The sequence below is a fragment of the Onychomys torridus genome, chromosome 2 (genome assembly GCF_903995425.1).
Source record: "Onychomys torridus chromosome 2, mOncTor1.1, whole genome shotgun sequence".
NCBI lineage: Eukaryota > Metazoa > Chordata > Mammalia > Rodentia > Cricetidae > Onychomys > Onychomys torridus.
In genome coordinates, this window is record NC_050444.1 from 79,199,969 (window position 1) to 79,221,847 (window position 21,879).

The window sequence follows — 21,879 nt, forward strand, 5'->3', positions numbered from 1 at the left end:
ATGACCAATTTTACTTTATTTGTAATTTCTTCATACATTTAAGTACAATTTCTCCCTGCTATTGTATTACTTTAAGCTAATAAAATTTCAGTATGTATCTATCTACAAGTACTTTACCACAATTATAACATTTTTATTCTTTTAAAAATACTAACAGCTTCTCATTTAAAAATCTGAGTTTTTCTGATTGTCTCAGAAATTTCCTTTAAGAGTTGACTGTGGTGAATGCCTGGGAGACTAAGATGGGGGCTGAGAGCTCAAGGCCAGCCTTGGCTACATATCAAAACTTTTATCGCAAAAAAATGATCATTTGTTGGAATCTAGATTCAGAGATCAAAATCTATCCACTGCCATCTTCAAACTTCTTTTGGTTTGTTTTCTTTTGTTTGGTTATTTTTTGAGACAGGGTCTCATTATATAAAGCACTGACTGACCTAGAATCTACTATGTAGACCAGGCTGGTCTTGAACTCACAGAGATCTGATGGTCTCTACCTCCAAAGTGCTGTAATTAAAGGTGTGTGCTACCACACTGGCTTTGTTCTTGAGACTTTTTAACAGTCTCATCCTTTCTCTCTTTCTCTCATTTGACCTCACTGATTATATTCCAGTTGTGTTAACACATTCCCTGTACATATATATGTAGGCTACCAAGTAAAGGTTCAATTATTTTATAAATATGGTTTATGGCAGTAATGTCAACATTCTGACATATGAGGCTGGAAGATCACTAGTGTGAGGCCAGACTGGGTTGCATATAGCAAACACAGGGCCAAAGTGAGATATTTGGGTAGATTCTGACTTCCAACAACCAAGGCTCTTTCATAAGCAATGCTGTATGTGTCTTATCCCGCCACATCAGAATGCATAGCCTGTCGTATAATTTTACACTATTAGAGTCATCACTGGGCTCAAGTCTGGCCAGTCTGAACCATCATTAAGTTCCACATTTACCTTTCAGGCAGTAGGTTTAGGCACCATTAACAATCATCGCATGGATTAGTTTACCAAAGACAGCAAAACAGTTGGTTATACCCAAGTCCCTGAAGACCTGTGGCATATGCAAGACGTGCTTGCTAAGGAAAGGGGTCAATGACGATAAAATAAAATGCAATTCAGTTCAAATCAAAGTCCCCATGAAAAAGGAATATAAAAACACTATGACACATCTTTTCATAAATGCTTGGGTTACCTCAATGGATTCTCCTCAGTCCATTTCTGTATTTTTAGGAATCTAACATTCAAGAAAATACATTTTCTACAGACTGGCTAGAAACTAAATAATTTCAATACATTCACTTCAACCAAACCACACCTGAGGGCTCGGACTTCCGTCACAGGACTCATCATCCCTTTGTCCAGAAGGCAGGGCAGCAGGACAGCAATGGTTCTCTGGCCAGCTGCTCCTTTGGCAGGGTCACACATTTTCACACAAACCTCACATACAAAGAGCATGGACATTAGTGAAGCTGGCCTCTCAACTATGAAAGCATTTCTCTGAAAAAGTGCTTTTTTATGTCACTATCAGGAATAAAGAGCAGGTGAGTCTACTTTCTGTGCACTATGGAGGTTGGAGGGAGATAGAAGAATGACCAAATACGGCTCCTGAAGATCTGCCATATCTAATCAGAAAATCTGATAATATATTTTATTTTCTAATTTTCTACTTTCTGATTTGTATAATGAGGAACAAAGAGCTGAAGACATGATGAAGACGTGTAAGAGAGCACTTTTTAAAAGGCAGAACAAATTCTGGTACAGAACACAAGCCTAGACAGGAAAGGCACCTACCTGGATTTAAAACCTGTTTTTACTACTGAGTAACGTGATCAATGACAAGGCTTATGCAATTAGAATATAAATTACAAAAATAAGTCCATGGGGCAAACTATTTAGTTTCAAAAAGCTTGCCAACCTCGTAAATTTGGGGAAGGTATTAAAAGAAGACATATATTGGTTCATTTAAATGAGTAATGTGTTCTTTGGGGTTAAAGGAAAGGTATACCTCATGTAGAGGTCTCAGCATTTAAAGAAACCAGAGGTATATTGTGCTTAAGATACACTCCCTTAGTGTAACAAAACCCACTTTCTTATTCACTGCAAGAGCAGTAAACTATGCAAGCCAATTAAGGCAACATTATGTCATATGACAAAAAATAAAAAGCAATGTCAAGTCCATGGTGAGTCCTGCCCTACTCTATCCCACTGGGAGATGAGTATTCTCACCTTGCTCAGAGTTTTCAGAGCTAGTTCTGCTGCTTTCCGTACAGATTCCTAAAAAATGAGAAAAGTCTGGTATTATACATATTAGCATTCATTCTTTTCTATTCTATAATGCATTATTAACTATCTTAGAGCCTAATACCAAATAGTAAAACATAACTTTCAATAACAGGTTTAAGTATACAGTATTTCATTAGGCTCTTTGCCCATTAAGGAATATATATATATATATATATGATCTATTTTTGCCCATATAAAAATAGTCATTAGCAGTCCAAAAATAAAATGTAGTATAAAAGTAAATACATAAAAATCTCTGTGAGATTCTACTAGAATTAACATTTTCTAATAAATAAACCAACAAGAAAGACAAGCCTAGTGGTCTAATTTTAAGGCTGTCCAAATAGTTTAAAATTTAGATAATCCAGTACTTTAGTTGGATCTTAACTATTCTCAAAAGATTTATGTGCCAAAGGCTGGGTCCCCAGAGAGGCATCCCTAGAACCTCAGAGAGGGACGGAAAGTCTAGAGCACTAAGAACAAGCCCTTGAAGGAGATTATGGGGCCTCAGACTCTTCCTCCTTCTCTTTGTTCTCTACTCCAAGTAGATGTTTTCTATCTCAGACTTTGACCCTGATAGACTGCCTTGTCATAAGTCCAGAGTCCATCTGTGATAAATAATAACCTCCAAAATAGCTAAACTATTTCCCTTTATAAATTATCTCAGTTCTATAGTAATATGAAGCAAGAAAATACCCAAGAAAAACTGAGTTTTTTTTTTTCATTAATCACATTATTTAGAAATGAATGCCTAATTTTTGAAACTTTAGTCATATAAATTATTTCCAAACGGGTATTTGCTCCTAATCCAACAACATCATGAGATTTCTATAGAAAGAAAAGGCAAGCTGTGGCCACCTCCTTTAAGTCATTTCAGTTTAGACCTAAATAAAAGATACCCAAACTTGTAACTTAACATGTACATCAAAACTCGAGATAAAACTACAGTTTCCTAAAATAGTATAGACAAGGAATTTTGAAACATATATATTTTAAAAACCTATAGCATATTTTAATGATTCCAGTTTAAATTAGTAGATTTATACATACATATAGATTTATTTCTATAATACCTTAATATCATCTTGTACTCTAAAAAGTGTTTCCCACATTTCTGGAAGTTTGTCAATGACGTCGTCTAAAGGTCTTCCTCTCAATAAATCATTCAAAGCTAAACAGCTGAAAATAAAAACTTGATTTCAAATACATGACCAAGCAAGTCCAATATTTTAATACTAATAGTTATATCAAATAATAATATAGACTCTATCTGTATGTCTAGTCCTAGCCTCTCCCCCACAAGACAATCATAATTATTCCAGTATTACCTCAAATATAACACACAGGACTCAAATCACTAAGTGACAATTCCTACAACTATATAATTTAATCCCTTTGAATGATACACCAATAAACCACTTTTAACTCACCTATGTGCTCTCAATGTCTCATATATCACCAAGCACATAAGAGGCATCACATGGGTACAAAACACATATAAAGAAATTGTACCCTATGAAGCCATGAAATTATACAACTTGAATTTACCTGTTTAACAAGTGATCCAGAGATTCATAAAGTTCATATTTACATAAGCTAATTTTGGCAAATCATCTAGTAGAGTTCAAATAGTTAAAGAAAAAGAACTAACTCAACTAAAATTATATTTATTGGTGGTTTTAACTTAATTTTCGTTACACCATGTAAAAACCTTAGAAATTTGAAGGGGAATTTTCCAGCTCTATTTGGCTAATCTAATTTTCCAAGGTACCTGGATTCTCGAACTCGCCACATGTTGCTGGTAAGGTTTTTAATCAAATCTTGAAGAATTTCTTTCAAATATTTATCCACCTAATGAAAGCAAAAGATAAAATGAAAAATGTAAAATCCAACAATCAATTTACCTCCCAACAACACTGATCACTTTCTTTATTAAAGTATTCCCAAGCCCCTGAGCCTACAAATCTCTCAGCATTTTGCAAGCACTCTAAAATGTAAAGATAATCCTTTTCCATAGTCCATGAGAATAAAGTCTAATCACGTGGGCTTTATTATATGATACAAGCCCACTGTGACTCATCTTGACATAGAGGTGTATCTTGTCTGGTCTTAGTTATGTAACCTGGCACATACTACCTTTGCAATCCTCTTCCATGTCCAAGCTGAGTAACTCCTTTTTGCCCATGGAGATTCATAGTGGCCACAACTCAGAGAAATTCTACCAACTCTCTTCCATGTACCCTCAGCACCTTTTTAAGGTTTTCTCAGAAGAAATGCACTGTCTTTCCATTACTGTACTACTCTATACACTGGAGACCTCAATGGCAGTGTTTGGTGAAAAAGTATTATATGATTCAGAAGGTTAAATGAGTTTGAGGTAAGCTTTGGTAATAATAAATTGATGATAGACTCAGTTGTTACACCAACCGATCTAAAGACTCTCAACTTTTTCACTTTTACTCTTGTAGTTAAGTTTTGTTATGCTCACTTACATGTTAGATGATCAAAACAGAGAAGTAAACAACTCACTTAAAGTTAAATAAACAGCTTCCTATATCCCCTCCTGTATTTTCCATATGTGTCTCATCACAATTGTGGCTTAATAGTTCACTCACTCAAAGATCATACCCACATCTCAAGAGCCAAGGCCTGTAACCTGAACTCATATCTATAACTCCCATTAGCCTTTTAAGTCTTGGTTGACCCAGATGTACTACATCCTATCCCAGAGCAAACAGAATTCAATGAGCCCTCAAAGTTGAATCCTCAAATACCAACAACCATGAGTAGGAATATACTCTGTGTTATATGAAAGAAGGAGGACAGAACTATACCATGTTCCAGGTCTTGTAAGGTGCAGGTAAAGAAGGATGAGTGAGTTTGATCTAAGCTTTGGTGATAACAAATTGATGGTAGACTCAGTTGTAACAATAAATTGCAAGCTGAAGTAGTTGTGCACCTCTGTAACCTAAGCTATTCTGGAGGCTGAGGCAAGAGGCACAGAAGTTTAGGATCCAGTCTGAATCGGATCAAAATCTTGTATCCAAGTAAATACTTTTGAAAGGGGTCTTGGGAAATAGTGTCAGTGGCAGCACTTGCCTAGCATGTTTATGAGCCTGGGTTCAAACTCCAATATTAGAAAGAAAAAAATATGAACTAAAAATCCATTTAAGAATTTTAACCAAATCACTTTTAAAAATCACTTTTGCTACTATGTAGATAAATTAAACACAGGGAAAAGAGAAGAAAAAGGTATGATGACCTATTCATCAGGAAAGAATCTGGGACCAGAGTGGATTCAAGGAACACTTGATAAAAGCAGTCTTGTGGTGATATATTGTGTACCCTAATAAAATTGTCCTGAAAAACATAGAACAGAACAAGCCACTAGATTAATCACAGATTCCAGGCAGTGGTGGCACACACCTTTAATTCTAGCACTCGGGAGGCAGAGACCTGTGAGTTCAAAGTCATCCTGAACTGAACTACATGAGATTGACTCAGTCTATGAGAGAAACAGAGCCAGAGAGAGTGGTGGCACACGCCTTTAACCCCAATACTTGAGAATCGCACGCCTTTAATCCCAGCGCTTGAGATCTCATGCCTCTGCTCAGGAAGCACACACGCCTTTAATCCCAGCACTTAGAAGGAAGTGATGGCTGGGCTGAGAAAGGTATATAAGGCGTGAGGAGACAGGAACTAGAACTTTTTCGGCTAGAGGCTTTTCAGCTGGAGAGCTTTTGGCTGAGGACTTAGAGGTGTTCCAACAGAGGATTCGTGGAGCTGGTGAGGTGAGACCTGGCAGTGGCTTGTTCCTTTGTCTCTCTGATCTCTAAACATTACCCCAATACCTGGCTCCGGGTTTTTTATTAGAAGACCATTTGAGAATTGGTGCAACACAGACTCAACATAAACTGCTCCTAAATTCAATGTGGGATTGAGAGGTTTATAAGACACAGACAGCAAGTTTCCCGGCTTGAAGAAAAACATGACCAATGAGAGTACAGGAAAGGGAAAGGTATCTTTTTTCTTTTCAGCTATTTACTTGACATGTTACAGTTATGGTACATGTAAATAACAGTCAAGTGAAGACATCCAGCAGGCAGTTAGATCTGTAAAAATGAATGGAGTACATGTCCTATCTGAGCTAGTACAGAACTAAGAACCATTACAATGAACAGAATGTTTATCTGCCCAGGAATTAGTACAAGGGGAAAAGCTAAGGGGACAACAGGATTCAGAGGCAGTTTCTGAGAAACCTTCATATCTGAAAGGAGGATAGAATGTAATAAACAGTCAGATGACAGAACAAGAAAAGCAATATATGGCAACAGACTATTTCTTCGGTCTGTCTTCCCAGCAAGTAACTCATAGATTTATGACCCATTCCCTATGGCATCAGTGATCCCTGGTAAAACATAATATTCTATTTGTGTGAATATACTGTCATTCTTTTAGTTATCTATCTACCCAAGTGAACATTTAGATCACTTTCATTTTTGAGATCTCAATAAATATTACAATATCTTTGAAAGAAAAAGCAAACAACAAGCAATGGAAGCAAAGAAATATACACTGAGTTTTACCTTTTTTTTTTTTTTTTTTTTTTTTTGGTTTTTCGAGACAGGGTTTCTCTATGTAGCTTTGTACCTTTCCTGGCTCTCGCTCTATAGACCAGGCTGGCCTCGAACTCACAGAGATCTGTGAGATCTGCCTCTGCCTCCCGAGTGCTGGGATTAGTAAAGGCGTGCACCGCTGCCACCACCACCCAGCCAACATTGAGTTTTAAACCTTGCCTGTGGTAGCACAGGCAAGCTATAGCGTTTCATAAAACACAGGTTCACAGATACTTGCCGTTGACTTGTCAGTGACCAAAGCATTCCAAATACTTGTCATAGCTTGTCGAATTCCAAGATTGGGATCAAACTGGTAACGATAAAGTCGAGGAACGAGTTGAGGCAGAAAAGGAGCCAGCTGTTCTCCAGCTCTGGTAGCAATTACATTAAAACCAAAAGCAGCACCCTAAAAATAACAGAAAGAGTAATTTATACATGCCTGCCACAGTAAAATACTAATATATGAAATACAAAAAGGCCACAAAATATGCTTTCTCAAATTTGTCCTTGAATAGAACATTATTTAGTATTCTAGCTCTAGCAATAATAATGGCTAATATGGTAGGTCTGGCTCTCAGACACAGACTACTTTTCAAAACTGACTACACATCACCTGGCACTGCATGTCTGATGAGAGCTGGAGGTATATCGTTCAGTAGTAGAGCACTTGTCATGGACGCATGAGGCCCTGGGTTTGACCACCAGCAAAAATTTAAAAAAGAAACAAAACCATATAGCAACTTACCTTCCTGGAGTTCCACATTGCATGATGATTTGCCAGATTCATAAATTTATAGACCAGATCTGGCTGACTAAGATCACTTGCCAGAGAACAAAGCTCCTTGTAAGTAGAAAGGCCCTGGCTTAGAAACAAACAAAAAGAAATGCATAATAAAACATTTTTTTTTCTAGCTATTTTGGGTTAATGTGACTTTCACCATCAATATTATAGGAGTATTCTTTCAAACTGTTCTTTCCCTCAGTTGCTAATACCATTATCATCACTGAGGAGACAGAAAACAATATAAAAAGTCATATAACTCAATTATCAACCATTCCTAAGTCTCTGCTGGTAAATACCTGTTGTGATTTGAATGTGAAATGCCTCTCATAGGCTCATGTGTTTCAATACTTGGTGCCCAGCTCATGGTGCTATTTTGGAAAGTTGTAGAATCTCTAAGAGGTTGATCTTTGTTGTCTAGAGGAAGGAGTTACTAAAGAATGAGCTTTGATGTGTTATAGCCCAGTCCCAATTCCTGCTCCATATGTTCTTTCTAGTCCAAGAGGTCAGGGGGTAGAGAGTCCCAGCGAAACAGTCCTACAACCATGGAGTCAGCTACCATTATTCCTTCCCTTCCATGACGGATCTTACAGCATCCGACTGTGAACCAGAATAAACCCTACTACTCTAAGTCAATTTTTTTTAATCAGGTATTTGGTAGTAACAAAACACAATACCTAAATTGCACCTGTATGTCTCAAGGAAGTAAAGCTCTTTGCATCTTGGAAGACAACTCAATAACTTACCATGTTGTACACAATCTCTCATAACCATGAGTCATTTGAAAACATCTCTGTGTTAGATTTCCTCTAGTAATTTTTATTTGCATAAATATCATTTTGTAAAAAATCAGCACTTTTTTAATTCAGAAAGAAGTCAGGTACAATGGTTTGTATCTCTGTGGTCATACCAGAGGATTCAACTAAACCAACTAGTTCAGGAACAACCCAGACAATCTGATGAGACCTTATTCCCCCAAAAAGAAGAAGAAAACAAAGAGAAAAAAACCTCAGAAGGAATCCACAAAAACAAGCAAATAAAAAGAAATTTTGATGTGAAAACAGTGAGATACAGAACAACAGGACATATAAGCCACCTACAGCTTTCTCTTATTCCAAATGCCACAGGAAAACAGAATAAGCATCATAGTTTACCTGACAATTCTTAGAAGAAAAAAAATATATAACCACACTAAAATAATAATAAAGGGGGGATAGCACCAAAATTAATTTGAAATGCTAAACCGGAAGACTAATCTAAGACACGAAGTTTTCACAGAAAACAAATTTAAATGAATATAATGTAGTACTATGGGAGGTCTCTACTCAGGACTCAGCTTCCCAGGAACAGACAGACAGTTCTGAACCTAGCGTCAGTCTCTGAGAACCTTAGTCTTGGAGGTCATGGTCTCCAATAAAGCAGCCTACCACCAATGATTAGTCATTGAACAGGCATGAATGCCTGGGAAGTAATCCTAAGGACAAGTCTCTGTGCCATCCTAGCTTAAAGCTTTCTCCAGAATCCAGTGTCCAATGAGGTTATGGCATCAGTTCAACTTCCCTCTACCATCACCAGCAATCTACTTGCTGAACCCTCCCAAAGACAATCCCAATGGTTATTGTCCAATCAACTTCCAGCATACAAATCTCCAGCTCAGAGTCTGTTTCCAAGGAAACCTAATCTAAAACAGTAGGGTTCTATCCCCACCCCATACCATTTTATTTATCCATCAACAAACATTATTGCTCTTCCCTAGTTGATCAATGGATTTAGATTTAGAACACTTACCCATCAGGTGTTTTGCCAAGGCCTCCCCCTTGAAATACCACTGTCTCTCCAGAAACTTCATGTTTAGCTCTAAGACAAACAATTTAAATTAGCTTCAAATTTTCCATATCAACTAATAAGCAAATGGATTGCAAACGGATAAAATCTGTATCTAGTATATGAAAGATAGAAACTATTCTTTTCTATCAGACTGCAAATTTTCTAAACTCAAATACAAACAAAACAAATGCACAGATATTAAAGATTTCTATATAAAGTTACAGCCAATGTGTCACACATAAAACTACCCTTCCCGAAAAGAAGCAACAGAAAGCAGTAAGCAATTACAAAACCAATCTCCCTCCATGCACTCATCACTGATCAGATTATGAATGACATTCAAGTTTATTCATCATATCTTAACTTTTTTTAGCCAAAGAAGGTATTACAGTGATTTTCCAACCTGATGCTTTAATTGTCATGGGATGATTCAAGTTTGAACTCATGACCTAGTACAATGTTTCTAAGTAAACAGTATATACATTGGGATAATTAAACTCTGTAACAATCATTGATATGCAATGGCTTAATGAGAAAGTAGAAGGTTAAATTTTTCCTTCTTCCATATTATAGTTTCAATGTCCTATGTATTCATACCTGAAGTTTTAAAATTCACAATACCTTTTGCCAGTCATAAGTGTTTCTACAAGTGTAGACACCAATTCTTGCTGATCTTGTTCATTGCCCAGCTCATAAACCAACCCAAGCCCTTTTGAGGCAACATCTTGGCTGAGTTCTACAAAAAAGGTAGACAAAATTATACTATTCTAAAAGAAATTTATCTCCTGACCAATTATTTTCTTTCAAATAATTATCTTTACTCTAAAAATTATATAAAAGTAGAGATACGAAAGCAGAATCACTCTATTTTTCTAGATCAACTCAGTGGACATGGCATCATGAGTCAACGAATATGAGAATCATGATCAAATGCCAATAAACTAGTATGACAGTAATAACCATGGTATCAGAATATTAACAAATGCTGCTTATATTAGAGATAACAAACTATGCTAGAATTTTAAGACACCCATATCCAATTTTAGAAAAATAAAGGGAATACAAGGCTACATGTCTTAAATAAAATTCGGAGGTAGAGACAGAATCTCATGATCTTTCTGCCTCTTTTCTGCCACATTCTGGGATTAAAGGCATATATATGGCTTGTTTCGTTCTACTCACATGGCTCAGAACTTTTTGTGCTACAATTCATTAACCCATACTTTTAAAACTTAAAATACACGTTTAAAGAAGCTGACAGGTCAAGTATTTACCAACAACCTACCATCATTTTCTGACAGAACTGAAATAAATGCGCTCTGAATTTCCTTAAGATGAGACTGGAAGAAGAGAAAAGGCATTAGTACTGAAATCCTCCCTCTCCCAGAAACAAGCATCTCCCTGTCAATGTGCGCTGAGGCCAGAATCTTAGGACCAAGGCAGTCATGCATCTTCCCATTCCTTCATCTTTACAGATGTCCATCTTACTAGAAGTTGTACCCCTCACAGGTAGTCTAAGCATTCAGTCTAACCTTTGTCCCAATATAAGTGTCCCCCTTCTTAGCACTCTTGACTTTTCACCTTCACATTTGGATCATTTTCTTGCCAGTATTAATCAGATCGCCATCCTTCATTGCTTCACATGGAGCTTACTTCAGAACTTCTGTGATTTTTTTTTAATGATTCCAACTTTCATACACGTTCTTCTTATTTTAATTTAAATACTCTGGGATCCTTACAGAATTTATCACATATATAATGCATATTATGAAGCTCACCTTCACTTCTATGTGGGTACTTAGCTTCCTCACAAGCGAAAGGAGCCAGATGCAGGCTGCTTGCCTCACATGTGGGTTGGGGCTGATAATATGCTTACTTAAAATAACTTCTAAAACCCAAGGGACAACATCATTCACTTTTGCACCTGAGGAAAAAGCAAAGGAAGATTACAATTAAAACGGTCAAATATAATTTCCTTGAAAAAAAAATCACATTTAAATCAATAATCATATAATAACCTGATGTTAAAATCTGAATGTCCAGGAGCTAACATAAACAAGAGCCTTTTTAAAGTATCAAATAACTCTAGTTCATTCAAATGAAAAGTGATCCCACTCTCTTTAATCTCGGAAATTTTTCTTTACTAAATCTTTCTAAACTTCCATCTAAAAACAAACCAAGCAGTATCTTTGCATTTCACTTTTGTCCTCCAGCTAAAACACAGTTGTCTCTTTTCCTCTTTACTTTGGGGTTTGCCAATCCCAACAGTACTGTGGCTTGATGAATGGTCCTTCTCCCATTATAAAAATAAGACTTGCTTTATCTCACATGTGTTCAAACAAAAGCCTCAGAGAGCTAGTGTGGCCTCCATCAACCAAGTCATCATACTTACACTGCAAGAAAAATGGTTTTCCTATTTCTTTTAAGTCTCTCTATGATAACAAAATAATAGGTGAAGATGATACACAGTGATAAATGTTAACTATAACACTAAGTGCAATAACCTTATGAAATACAATTTATAATGGCATTGTTATCATGAAAACATTCTTATTTAGTTTTCCCAACTAAGATGATAAAATATAAACATGTTATGATTTTTCTTTTAGCTTTAAAGATTAACAAAAATCCTAGCTGAATACTAAAAATATATTTTCAATTCTAATTTTTTTTATTTATTTATTTTTATTATTATATTTGTGTTTTAATTTTACACATCTGCCATGGGTTCCCCTGTCCTCCCCACTCCCGCCCCCACCCTCCACCTTCCCCCCAGCCCCTCCCCTCCATTCCCATGTCCTCCAGGATCAAGGCACCCCTGGGGATTCATTTAAACCTGGTGGATTGAGTACAGGCAGGTCCAGTTCCCTCCTTCCAGACTGAGCAAAGTGTCCCTGTGTAAGCCCAAGGTTCCAAACAGCCAGCTCATGCACTAAGGACAGGTCCCAGTCCCACAGCCTGGGTGCCTCCCAAACAGTTCAAGCTATTCAATTGTCTCACTTATCCAGAGGGCCTGATCCAGTTGGGGGCTCCACAGCCTTTGGTTCATAATTCATGTGTTTCCATTCGTTTGGCTATTTGTCCCTGTGCTTTTTCTAATCTTGGTCTCAACAATTCACACTCTTACAGTCCCTCCTCTTTCTCGACAATTGGACACCTGGAGCTCTACCTGGGGCCTGGCTGAAGGATCTCTGCATCCGCTTCCATCAGTTATTGGATGAGAGTTCCAGCACGACTGTTAGGGTGTTTGGCCATCTGATCACCAGTCTAGGTCAGATCAGGCATTCTCTCGACCACTGCCAGCAGTCTACAGAGGATATATCATTGTGGATTTCTGGGGACCTCTCCAGCACTCTGTCTATTCCTGTTCTCATGTGGTCTTCATTTATCAAGTCTGATATTCTTCGTTCTCCCTTTCTGTTCTTGATCCAGGTGGGATCTCCTGCTCCCCTAAGCTTTCTTTCCCTCAAACCTTGCCCTTCATTACTCCCACTGTTGTCCATGTTGTTCATGTAGATCTCATCCATTTCTGTCATTGGGTGATCCCTGGGTCTTTCCTAGAGTCCTGTTTACTAGGTAGCCTCCCTGGAGGGAATTGCTCAACATCCCTAATTACCTGGGAAATGAAAATCAAAACGACTCTGAGATACCACCTTACACCTGTCAGAATGGCTAAGATCAAAAGCACAGAAGACAGCTTATGCTGGAGAGGATGTGGAGCAAGGGGAACTCTCCTCCACTGCTGGTGGGAATGCAAGCTTGTACAGCCACTTTGAAAATCAATATGGCATTTCCTTAGAAAATTGGGAATCCATCTCCCCCAAGACCCAGCTCTAGCACTCTTGGGCATATACCCAAGGAATGCTCAATCATACCACAAGGGCATTTGCTCAGCTATGTTCATATCAGCATTGTTTGTAATAGCCAGAACCTGGAAACAACCTAGATGCCCTTCAACTGAAGAATGGATAAAGAAAATGTGGTACATATACACAATGGAGTACTACTCAGCAGAGAAAAACAATGACATCATGAGGTTTGCAGGCAAATGGATGGATCTAGAAAAAATCATCCTGAGTGAGGTAACCCAGACTCAGAAAGACAAACATGGTATGTACTCACTCATAGGAGGATACTAGATGTAAAACCAAGATGACTAGACTGCTACTCAATTCTAATTTCGAATCAACCCAAGAAGATATTTGAGTTTGTATTTTGAATTTTTTGTTTTACTTTGTTTTTTCTTTAATTTTAAAATTAAGCTTAGTCTTTTTGTGTGTATACATGTGAACACATTCGAGAAAGCTCATGCCACAGTACAAATATGGAAGTGAGAGGTCGGCTTTGCTAGAGTTGGTTCTATACCATGTGGGTCCAGTGACAGGACTCAGGCCTTCAGGCTTGGCAGCAAGCATCTTTACTTGCTGAGTGGTCTTGCTAGACCTTGACTTTGTTTTTGTTGGTTTTTTGTTTTGTTTTGTTTTTGAGACAAAATCTCACTATGTAGCTCACATGTCCTTCAACTTACAATCCTCCTGCCTCAGCCTCCCAAGTGCTGGGATTATAGGCATGTATCATCTTAGTTTGAAATCTTACTCTCTGTAACATATACTCAGGAATCACATACATACTCTCTCAATTATATAGTCACTAAATTCAAGCATACTTCTAGTACTAGCAGGGGACAGTGGGATGCCACTATGTAGTAATGAATTAGATATAAGAGGCTGGGAAAATTCTCATTTTTATAGTCAATTTTTTTTTGGGGGGGGCACGAGGGGTGAGGGCAGGATCTCACTATGTAGCTCTGGCTGGCCTGGAACTCAGTATGTGGACGAGACTGGCCATTGAACTCAGAAATTCTCCTGCCTCTGCCTCCTGAATGCTGGCACCACCATGCCCAGCTATGTTCAATCTTTTTCCCCCCTTTTTGGTTTAAGACAGGCTTAGCTGTCCTGGATCTCGCTCTGTAGACCAGGCTGGCCTCAAACTCACAGAGATCCACCTGTGTCTGTCTCCCAGGTGCTGGGATTTAAGGCGTGCACCATCACTCAGCTTAGCGTTCAGTCTTATTTAATCAACCATTCTCACCATTCTCCTTGACAGACCAAATTAGAAGGCATGTATCAATATTTGGGGAAAAATATTTTTGTCCTGAATATGACAGAGAGAAGAAAGGCACTCAGCAACTGTAAATCAACTAGGTAAGTATTTGATACCAGCAGGAGGGGTATACTCTTCTTCAGTCACCAGCCAGGCATCTCGGGCAGCCACAGAGTTTGTTCCTATTGCAGCACTGGTGATCGCTTCACCAATAGTGAATTGAAGTTCGATCTGCTTGGCCTACAATGAAGCAAAACGAAGTCCATGAATATGAGAGCATTCCCCCCCGCAAATATCCATTTCTATAAAAGAGCTGTTTTATGCCTTACTTCTTAGCAGACTTGATTTTCACTCGTTTTTGTCATTTAAGCTAATCCAGTAATTCAAAACTGGTTGGAGTGAAGGATTGGTGGAGAACTAAATGATTTGAAGATCATTTCTCACTCCCACGAGCCTGCTTCTCACCCTCAGCACAGAATCACTATGCGGTGGTTTTAATCTTTGGAAACATGATATGCTTGCTCAGGGGGTTAGAGTGGTTCAAAGGTGAAGCCACAAAAACCTCAATGCAAATTCTAGCTGTTTCTCATCAGCTACATATCCTTATCTAAATTTTTCTGGGCCTCAACAACTTCACTGGTTACAGGAACACAGTGTCTTCATTCACCTCATCGGGCCATAAGGATTAAATGATGTTAATTTAGACAAAGCCTGACTGTAGCAATGTACAATGAATAGTGGCCACTACATTTTTATGAAAACTCTTCACACTCTGCTGTGATATCTGCAAGCTACTCATAAAAGGTCCTGATAAAAGTCGAGAATGACTAGGCAAATATAAATGCTAACACTTGGTAAATCTAGACCAAAGGGTATACAAGAGTTCTCTATATTATTCTTAAAACTTCAAAGGGCAAACAAAATTCTGTGTAGCTACATACTCAAAATATGTACATCTTAATTCAGAAATTTTGATGCTGTTTTACAAGCAGGAATCACTGTCCCAACATGGACCTGCCTTAGCACATTCTGGCATTTTTCTCTGTTTACTGTGAAACATTTAAGTATTAGAGAAAGAAAGATGCAATGAAGAATGGAAAGCATAGGAGGGACATAGCATAATGACTACACAAAATACAAGTTTTGCACTGTTATTCTTAATTTAGTGTCTGGTCTTCTTGAAGCATCAAGTGCTCACACCATAGGCTTCCTAATCTAGACGAACAGGGCTGAGGGCATGAGCTCTACAGCATCCCTGGTCAAAAGCTTCTCTGGGGACCTTTAAATCAGAGAAGAGAGGATCCTTATCAGGAATTTAGTCGTTGATTTGTTTACCTGTTAATTACATGTTTCCTATTGTTGGCACTATAATTGGAATAAAAAAAATCAAAACCCTACAGCTAATTTTGAAATAATAAGGTACCTAGGCTCACGATGCAGCAAAGAACTGAAGACTTAATAATTAAATAAAGCAAGTTCATGGGGAATCCCTATACTGTTATTCTACTTTCATATAGTTTTGAATTTTTCCACAATGAACCTTACAGGAGGGCTGGCCAGGTATTCACTAGTAGAGTGCTTGTCTAGCATGTGTAAAACCATAGGTTTGATCCTAGCACCACAAAAACAAAAAGGTTAAAATAAACCAAAGAGCACACTCGGGCTTTATCTCAGTTGACTATGAACAGACTCAGTTTTTCACTCATCCTTATCCTTTAATCTTTCCATACTGCTTCCATGTTTTTGAATTTTTGGTATTTTTGTGTTTCTACACCTTTAAAACAATGACATCAAAATGTTAAAACTCCGACAAGCTCTCATTTCCTTACACAACCAGAATGGACGTTACAAAGAAAAAGATGAAAAAGTGGACATCAGCTTCTTTCCAAGAGGCACAATGGGACTGGAGTGGCGGTGTGAACGAGAATGACTCCCACTGACTCGCATGTGTGAGTGCCTGGGCCCCAGTTGGTGGGACTGTTTGGGAGGGATTGGGAGGTGTCACTGGGGGTGGGCGGGCTTTGGGACTAGGCCATTCCAAGTTAGCTTTCTCTAACTCATGCTTTGTGGATCTGGCTGTGAGGTCTCAGCTTCTGCTCTAGTGCCATGTGTCTGCCTGCCTGCTAATGATGGCCATGACTCACCCTCTGAACTATAAGCCTCAAATAAACTCTTTCTTCTATAAGTTGCCTTGGTTGTGGTGTTTGTCAAAGGAACTGGAAAGTAACTAAGACAACTGGCATCTGATGACACCTGCGTGAGTACAATTCACTTTGAAAACAGTATATGGGGTGGGGATGCAGCTCAGTGATAGAGTGGATGCTTAGTCCCTGAACTCACTTGCTCACGGAGAGGAAACAAGAGAATCAAGGCTTGAATTCCAATTCCAGTTCTCTTACTCAGTTATCTCAATCCTCACATCCTTTATCCTCAACTAAAGTCTGTCTCCTTCCTCCCACCCTTCAAGGCTCAGCAGTAACTTCCCATCCAAGCAGATTATACCAGAATTCTCCGACACAATTACACCCTCCTTTAGGATTCTCCCACCTTCTATGCAAATATCTTCCTATTCACTTATTTCTACCAATATTTATGAGAATCTACCTTTGCGATTACACTGGTAGACTTGTGTAATGATGAACAAAGCAGACCCTGCCTTCAGGAGAGAGAATAGTGAGAAGATGTGATAAATGCTGTAAAGAAAAGGGTTCCAAGTTATTTTAACTAAAGAATCTAATCTAGTTAAAATACCAAAAAGGTTTTCAAGAAACACAGCAACAATCCAAAAAGAAATTTTCAGAAGCTCAGAGCAAAGAGGCTGGTATACAAATGTGAGGCAGGCAGAGGCAAGATTAGGTCATGCTAAGACACTTACCACAATTTGCTAGTATTCACTAACTATAGGTCTTTCCCACCACACTGGGCATCAGTAACTCATTATCAAGAGTAACAAGAATACCAGCCCCAACCGTCCACAGGGTTTCTTCTATTTCTACTATACCATGTTCCACTAAAAAATAAATAATTAGTCTTTCCCAGACATACCATTTATAGAGCTATTTCTAACATAGTAATAAGCCTAAAGCTAGCACACTCAAAATACTTGATGAAGAAACAAATGTTTAATTTTTTAAAAAATCTCAGAGCAGGACTTAGAGAAATGGTTCAGTGCTTTAGAATACTGACTATTCTTTCAGAGAACCCAGGTTCAATTCCCAGCACCTACATGGTGACTAATGACTACCTGTAACTACAGTTTCAGGGGACCCAATGCCCTCTTTTGGTCTCTGTGGACATTGCATGAGGGACACAAAAAGACACAACACTCATACACATAAAAGAAATTAATAAATCCCCAATAAAACAAAATTTTAAAAGCTCAAGAGTAAGCAAAACAACTAAAAAATGCTTTTTATTTGAGTAACAATATAAATACCTCCACAGAATCCATCAGACCTCGCAAAAGGAGTTTTTGGTGGGGAAAATCCCCATCCCCAACTGGAAAATAGCCCAATGTTTGGATTGCTCGTTCTTTCATCTGGAAAAACACAGATTCTTTTTTAAATTTTAAACAAATTAAATAACAGCTTTATCTGTAAACAGTATTTCCAAGATGAGATGACAGGAAGAGGCAATCAATCCGCTAATACACCAATACCTACAAGATTACGCCCAATTCTACAGTAGTATAAGACATTTAAAAACAGAAAACTAAGCTCATTAAGAATCCATACCTAAAAAATTAAAAAGAAAAAAAGAAAGCCTTAGGCTTCTTATTTAAACTGTCCAGGTTTCAAATGTGGTTTACAGGCACAAAACTACCTATACTACCTAGCAGCCATTGAGCAAGTCACTCAGCTCTCTGGAACTCTTTTTGTGCGATCTCCTACAGAAATGACGACCATGCCTATTTCACCACATCTTCTTAACGACTTCATTTTAATACATGAGAAACCTATACCATAGATGTTGAGTAACTTGTAATATTCATCAATGACTAACAAAAACTGGTTAATGATAGCTAAAAAGAAAACTACACAGTGTAATTGTCTTGGTTAATACAATAGCAGCTAAACCAAAAACAAAACTACATTTAAAAAAAAAAAAAAAACAACAAAAAAAACCTTAAAGTAAACTGGTATTTTTCTACTCATTAGCTCATCTTAATCTTCAACATCAGGTACTTTAATTACAAAGAATGCTTTAAAGTCTATGGCAATTATCTCAACTTAAAAAACTACAACTGTTCTTCCATCAGATTATTCACACTGCTTCCTAATGCCGATACTTCTTCAAACCAAACTGGCTGTAAGAAAGTAAGATTTAGCACTGCGCTAAAATTATACAAATCATGAAACTGAGCATTTTATTATCCAGCTTTCGTATGACAAAAGTGGTTCTCCACTGCATTTTTAATTTTACTGAAAGCCTAACTAACTTAAGGAGCTAAAGTAGAATCAAAAGGAGAGTCAAAAGATACCAAACAAACCTGTTCCCACATTTCCCTCACAGGCAAATTAAAACAGCAAATACTTTATCAAAATTACATCTTTATAATTTAGACACATTAGTAAAACCTTGTTCTAGGTGCAGTGTGCACAGTGGATATGGACAGTTATACTTGGTTTTCTAGGTTTATACAACTATGAAAAGAAACAGAATTCTAGAAGGAAAAGAAAAAAGAAAGTCTTGCCTTATTTGTTTCTTTACTGGAAGGGATTCTATTGAGTAAGCTTTCTACCAGATGCAGTTTGGTAAATCCAGATCCTTCACTGGGGATTGGGAGAGGACCATTTCTGCCAATTTCACCCAGGGCTGTGCAGGCAGCAATTGCTAACAAAGGTGATGTACTGTCTAAAAAGGAACCTGTAAGCACATTTAGACACAACAGAGAGTACCACACTAATTATTATGAGTTAAAGCAGTCAGTCATGTATTAATTTTTTAAAGCAGCAACAGAAAAATCAAGGTCTATAATGTTTTCTGGTTAACCACTTGTTGACATTTATGTAATAGTAAGATATCATGACAACAGGACTTAAGTGTCCTTAAATGTTACGGGTTTTTCCCCATAACATAACTGGCACTGGCATACAAAAACATGGGGAAAATAGATAATTTTATGCAAAAACTTGTGCCTTTACAATGCAATGTTATTAAGAACTAAAATACCATATTAAAATTTAACATAATGCAAAGCCTACAGCAGCCAAACCAGTATGGACACTGACCTATTGTCTCTGTAGCACTCCGAATGAGCTCCTCGTGCTCAGGCAAGCGGTCAGCATCTGTCTCCAGCTCAGGCTGCTCCGCCATTCTCAGTCTCTTCTTAGCCAAGGATCTTCCCACAGTGAATCCCAATGCAAGCAAGGATCCATGCTGTACCTCAGGGCTCTGAATTTAATAGTAATTTAATAACAGCACTGTTTCTACCTCAGACATGAAAAGATATACTAAAGTAACTGTTGTTAAAATAATGTCTCTGATAAAACCCAGAAAATAAAATGATTCAACCGGAAGGCAATGAATCAAACTTAAGCAACAGCAATTTCTAACAAGTTTCTAACAGAGGATATTGAGAAGTTAAGCTGGGTCTTTACTCATGTGCAGATTTAGATACTTTAATTTCATACATCCGCCAACTGTGGGTCACGTGACCTTAATTATGTTTCTGTAGTCCTTATATTTTCTTTTTTATTTAATTTTTATTTTATACATATGAATGTCTGCCTCAATGTATGCTTATGCATCATATTCATGCAATATCTCGAGAAACCAGAAGAGGGTGTCAGATCCCTGAAACTGGAGGTACAGACGGTTGTGAGCTGCATGTGGGTGCTGGGAATTGAATCCAGGTCCTCTAGAGGAGCTGCCAGTGCTCTTAACCACTGAGCATCACTCCAACCCATTATAGCACTATATAGCTCATTATCATAATGTTCAAGGATAATTTCTCCATATGGGAAACAAAATACAATGAGCAGTCCTTTTTCTAACTGCTAAAATCTCCAAATATAAGGTAGGCGATACAATAATCAAGTCTGCTTTTTTTGTAAGTATTGTGATTAAGTGGTAGCAGAGATGGGGGTGGGGAGAGCTAACAATTAAACACCAGGCAGTCCTAGGGATTCCCTAATTGCCTACCACAGTGTGCACATTTCCAAAAACAGTACTTTGCAGACACAGAATTTAAATCTACTAAATGAAGTGAGTGAATCAACACATCTATCTCAATTTGTACTTATATAGGCTAAGAATGTATAAGTTTACAAATGGATACCTAAAAACTAGAAGTATAATCAGGTACTGTGTGGAACCCTACCACCTACTGAAAAAGAACGAGAACAAAGCTGAGGAGTATGGTGGCACGTGCTGAGGCAGGAGACTCTCAAGTCTGAAAGCAGCTGGGCTACACAGTGAGCCCCAGGCTCAAAAGCTCCAACAAAATCAGGTGAGTCCACTTTGTAAGGAAACTTCCTAATCCAGGAAGATGGTCCTGCAAGACTCAACTATTTCCAGAACTGAGAGACAAACAGGGTAGAAACAAATTGTTAAAATTTCATATTTTTCATTGCCTAACAGGTGCAAAGAGAAATTAATCCTTTCTCACAAAGGGGCTCCTAAGTTCTTGTCATAACTCAGATCTCAAATTGGGTAAATCTGTTAGTATGAAAAAAGAAAACTTGCCCCAGGATTAATAACAGTGCCTGAGGTTCAGATATAGGTTTCTATATTTTGTTAAAATATGAAGTTATTTTATTTAAATAACAAAGAAGAATGAAAATAAGTTGATAACATACATGATTGTCTTTTGTAGCCTTTATAAGTTGTTCTATCATTGACTTTAATTCATTTCCGGACACTGTTGACACAACCACAGAATAAAACAAAGCCGCCAGTTCTCGCATTTCTTCTTTACTGCTACTCATCAGACTCTGAGCAACAAAGAAAAGAGAGAAAGAAATGATTCATAACCATCTTCCTGTTGACAACATCTGACTTTAGAATTATAAAAGTAAATGATGTGTTTAACATTCAATTTATTGATATCCATGAAAAATATAATACAGGAAGCTATTGTTTCCAAACAAAATGACTCTGCCAGGCTCCAAACCACAGTTACAAAGGTCACACATATGGTCTTGGTTAAACTACACAGTCACAAAAATAAAAAATGAAAAATAATCCAAAAGTCATGAATATCAGTGGTAACCAACAGCTGTCTAAATGGACTCAAGGCCCATTCAACAAGAGGGGAATCATGCCTAGC

General features: G+C 37.7%; 1 protein-coding gene across 5 annotated transcripts in view; it reads right to left on the reverse strand.

The window, feature by feature from the left end:
* The window catches only part of Ecpas (Ecm29 proteasome adaptor and scaffold), a 132,101-nt gene that overhangs the window by 25,491 nt on the left and 84,731 nt on the right, over nt 1-21,879 (reverse strand). For all 5 annotated transcript variants that reach the window (XM_036179346.1, XM_036179344.1, XM_036179342.1 and 2 more), the window contains 15 exons: nt 21,410-21,544; nt 19,841-20,003; nt 19,303-19,475; nt 18,046-18,147; nt 14,726-14,849; nt 11,285-11,430; nt 10,792-10,846; nt 10,128-10,242; nt 9,468-9,536; nt 7,644-7,761; nt 7,137-7,304; nt 4,054-4,133; nt 3,356-3,461; nt 2,226-2,273; nt 1,315-1,436 (listed from right to left, as the gene is read on the reverse strand). In XM_036179346.1, the coding sequence (XP_036035239.1) occupies nt 1,315-1,436; nt 2,226-2,273; nt 3,356-3,461; nt 4,054-4,133; nt 7,137-7,304; nt 7,644-7,761; nt 9,468-9,536; nt 10,128-10,242; nt 10,792-10,846; nt 11,285-11,430; nt 14,726-14,849; nt 18,046-18,147; nt 19,303-19,475; nt 19,841-20,003; nt 21,410-21,544 (1,724 nt within the window). The remainder of the gene's footprint in view (nt 1-1,314; nt 1,437-2,225; nt 2,274-3,355; nt 3,462-4,053; nt 4,134-7,136; nt 7,305-7,643; nt 7,762-9,467; nt 9,537-10,127; nt 10,243-10,791; nt 10,847-11,284; nt 11,431-14,725; nt 14,850-18,045; nt 18,148-19,302; nt 19,476-19,840; nt 20,004-21,409; nt 21,545-21,879) is intronic.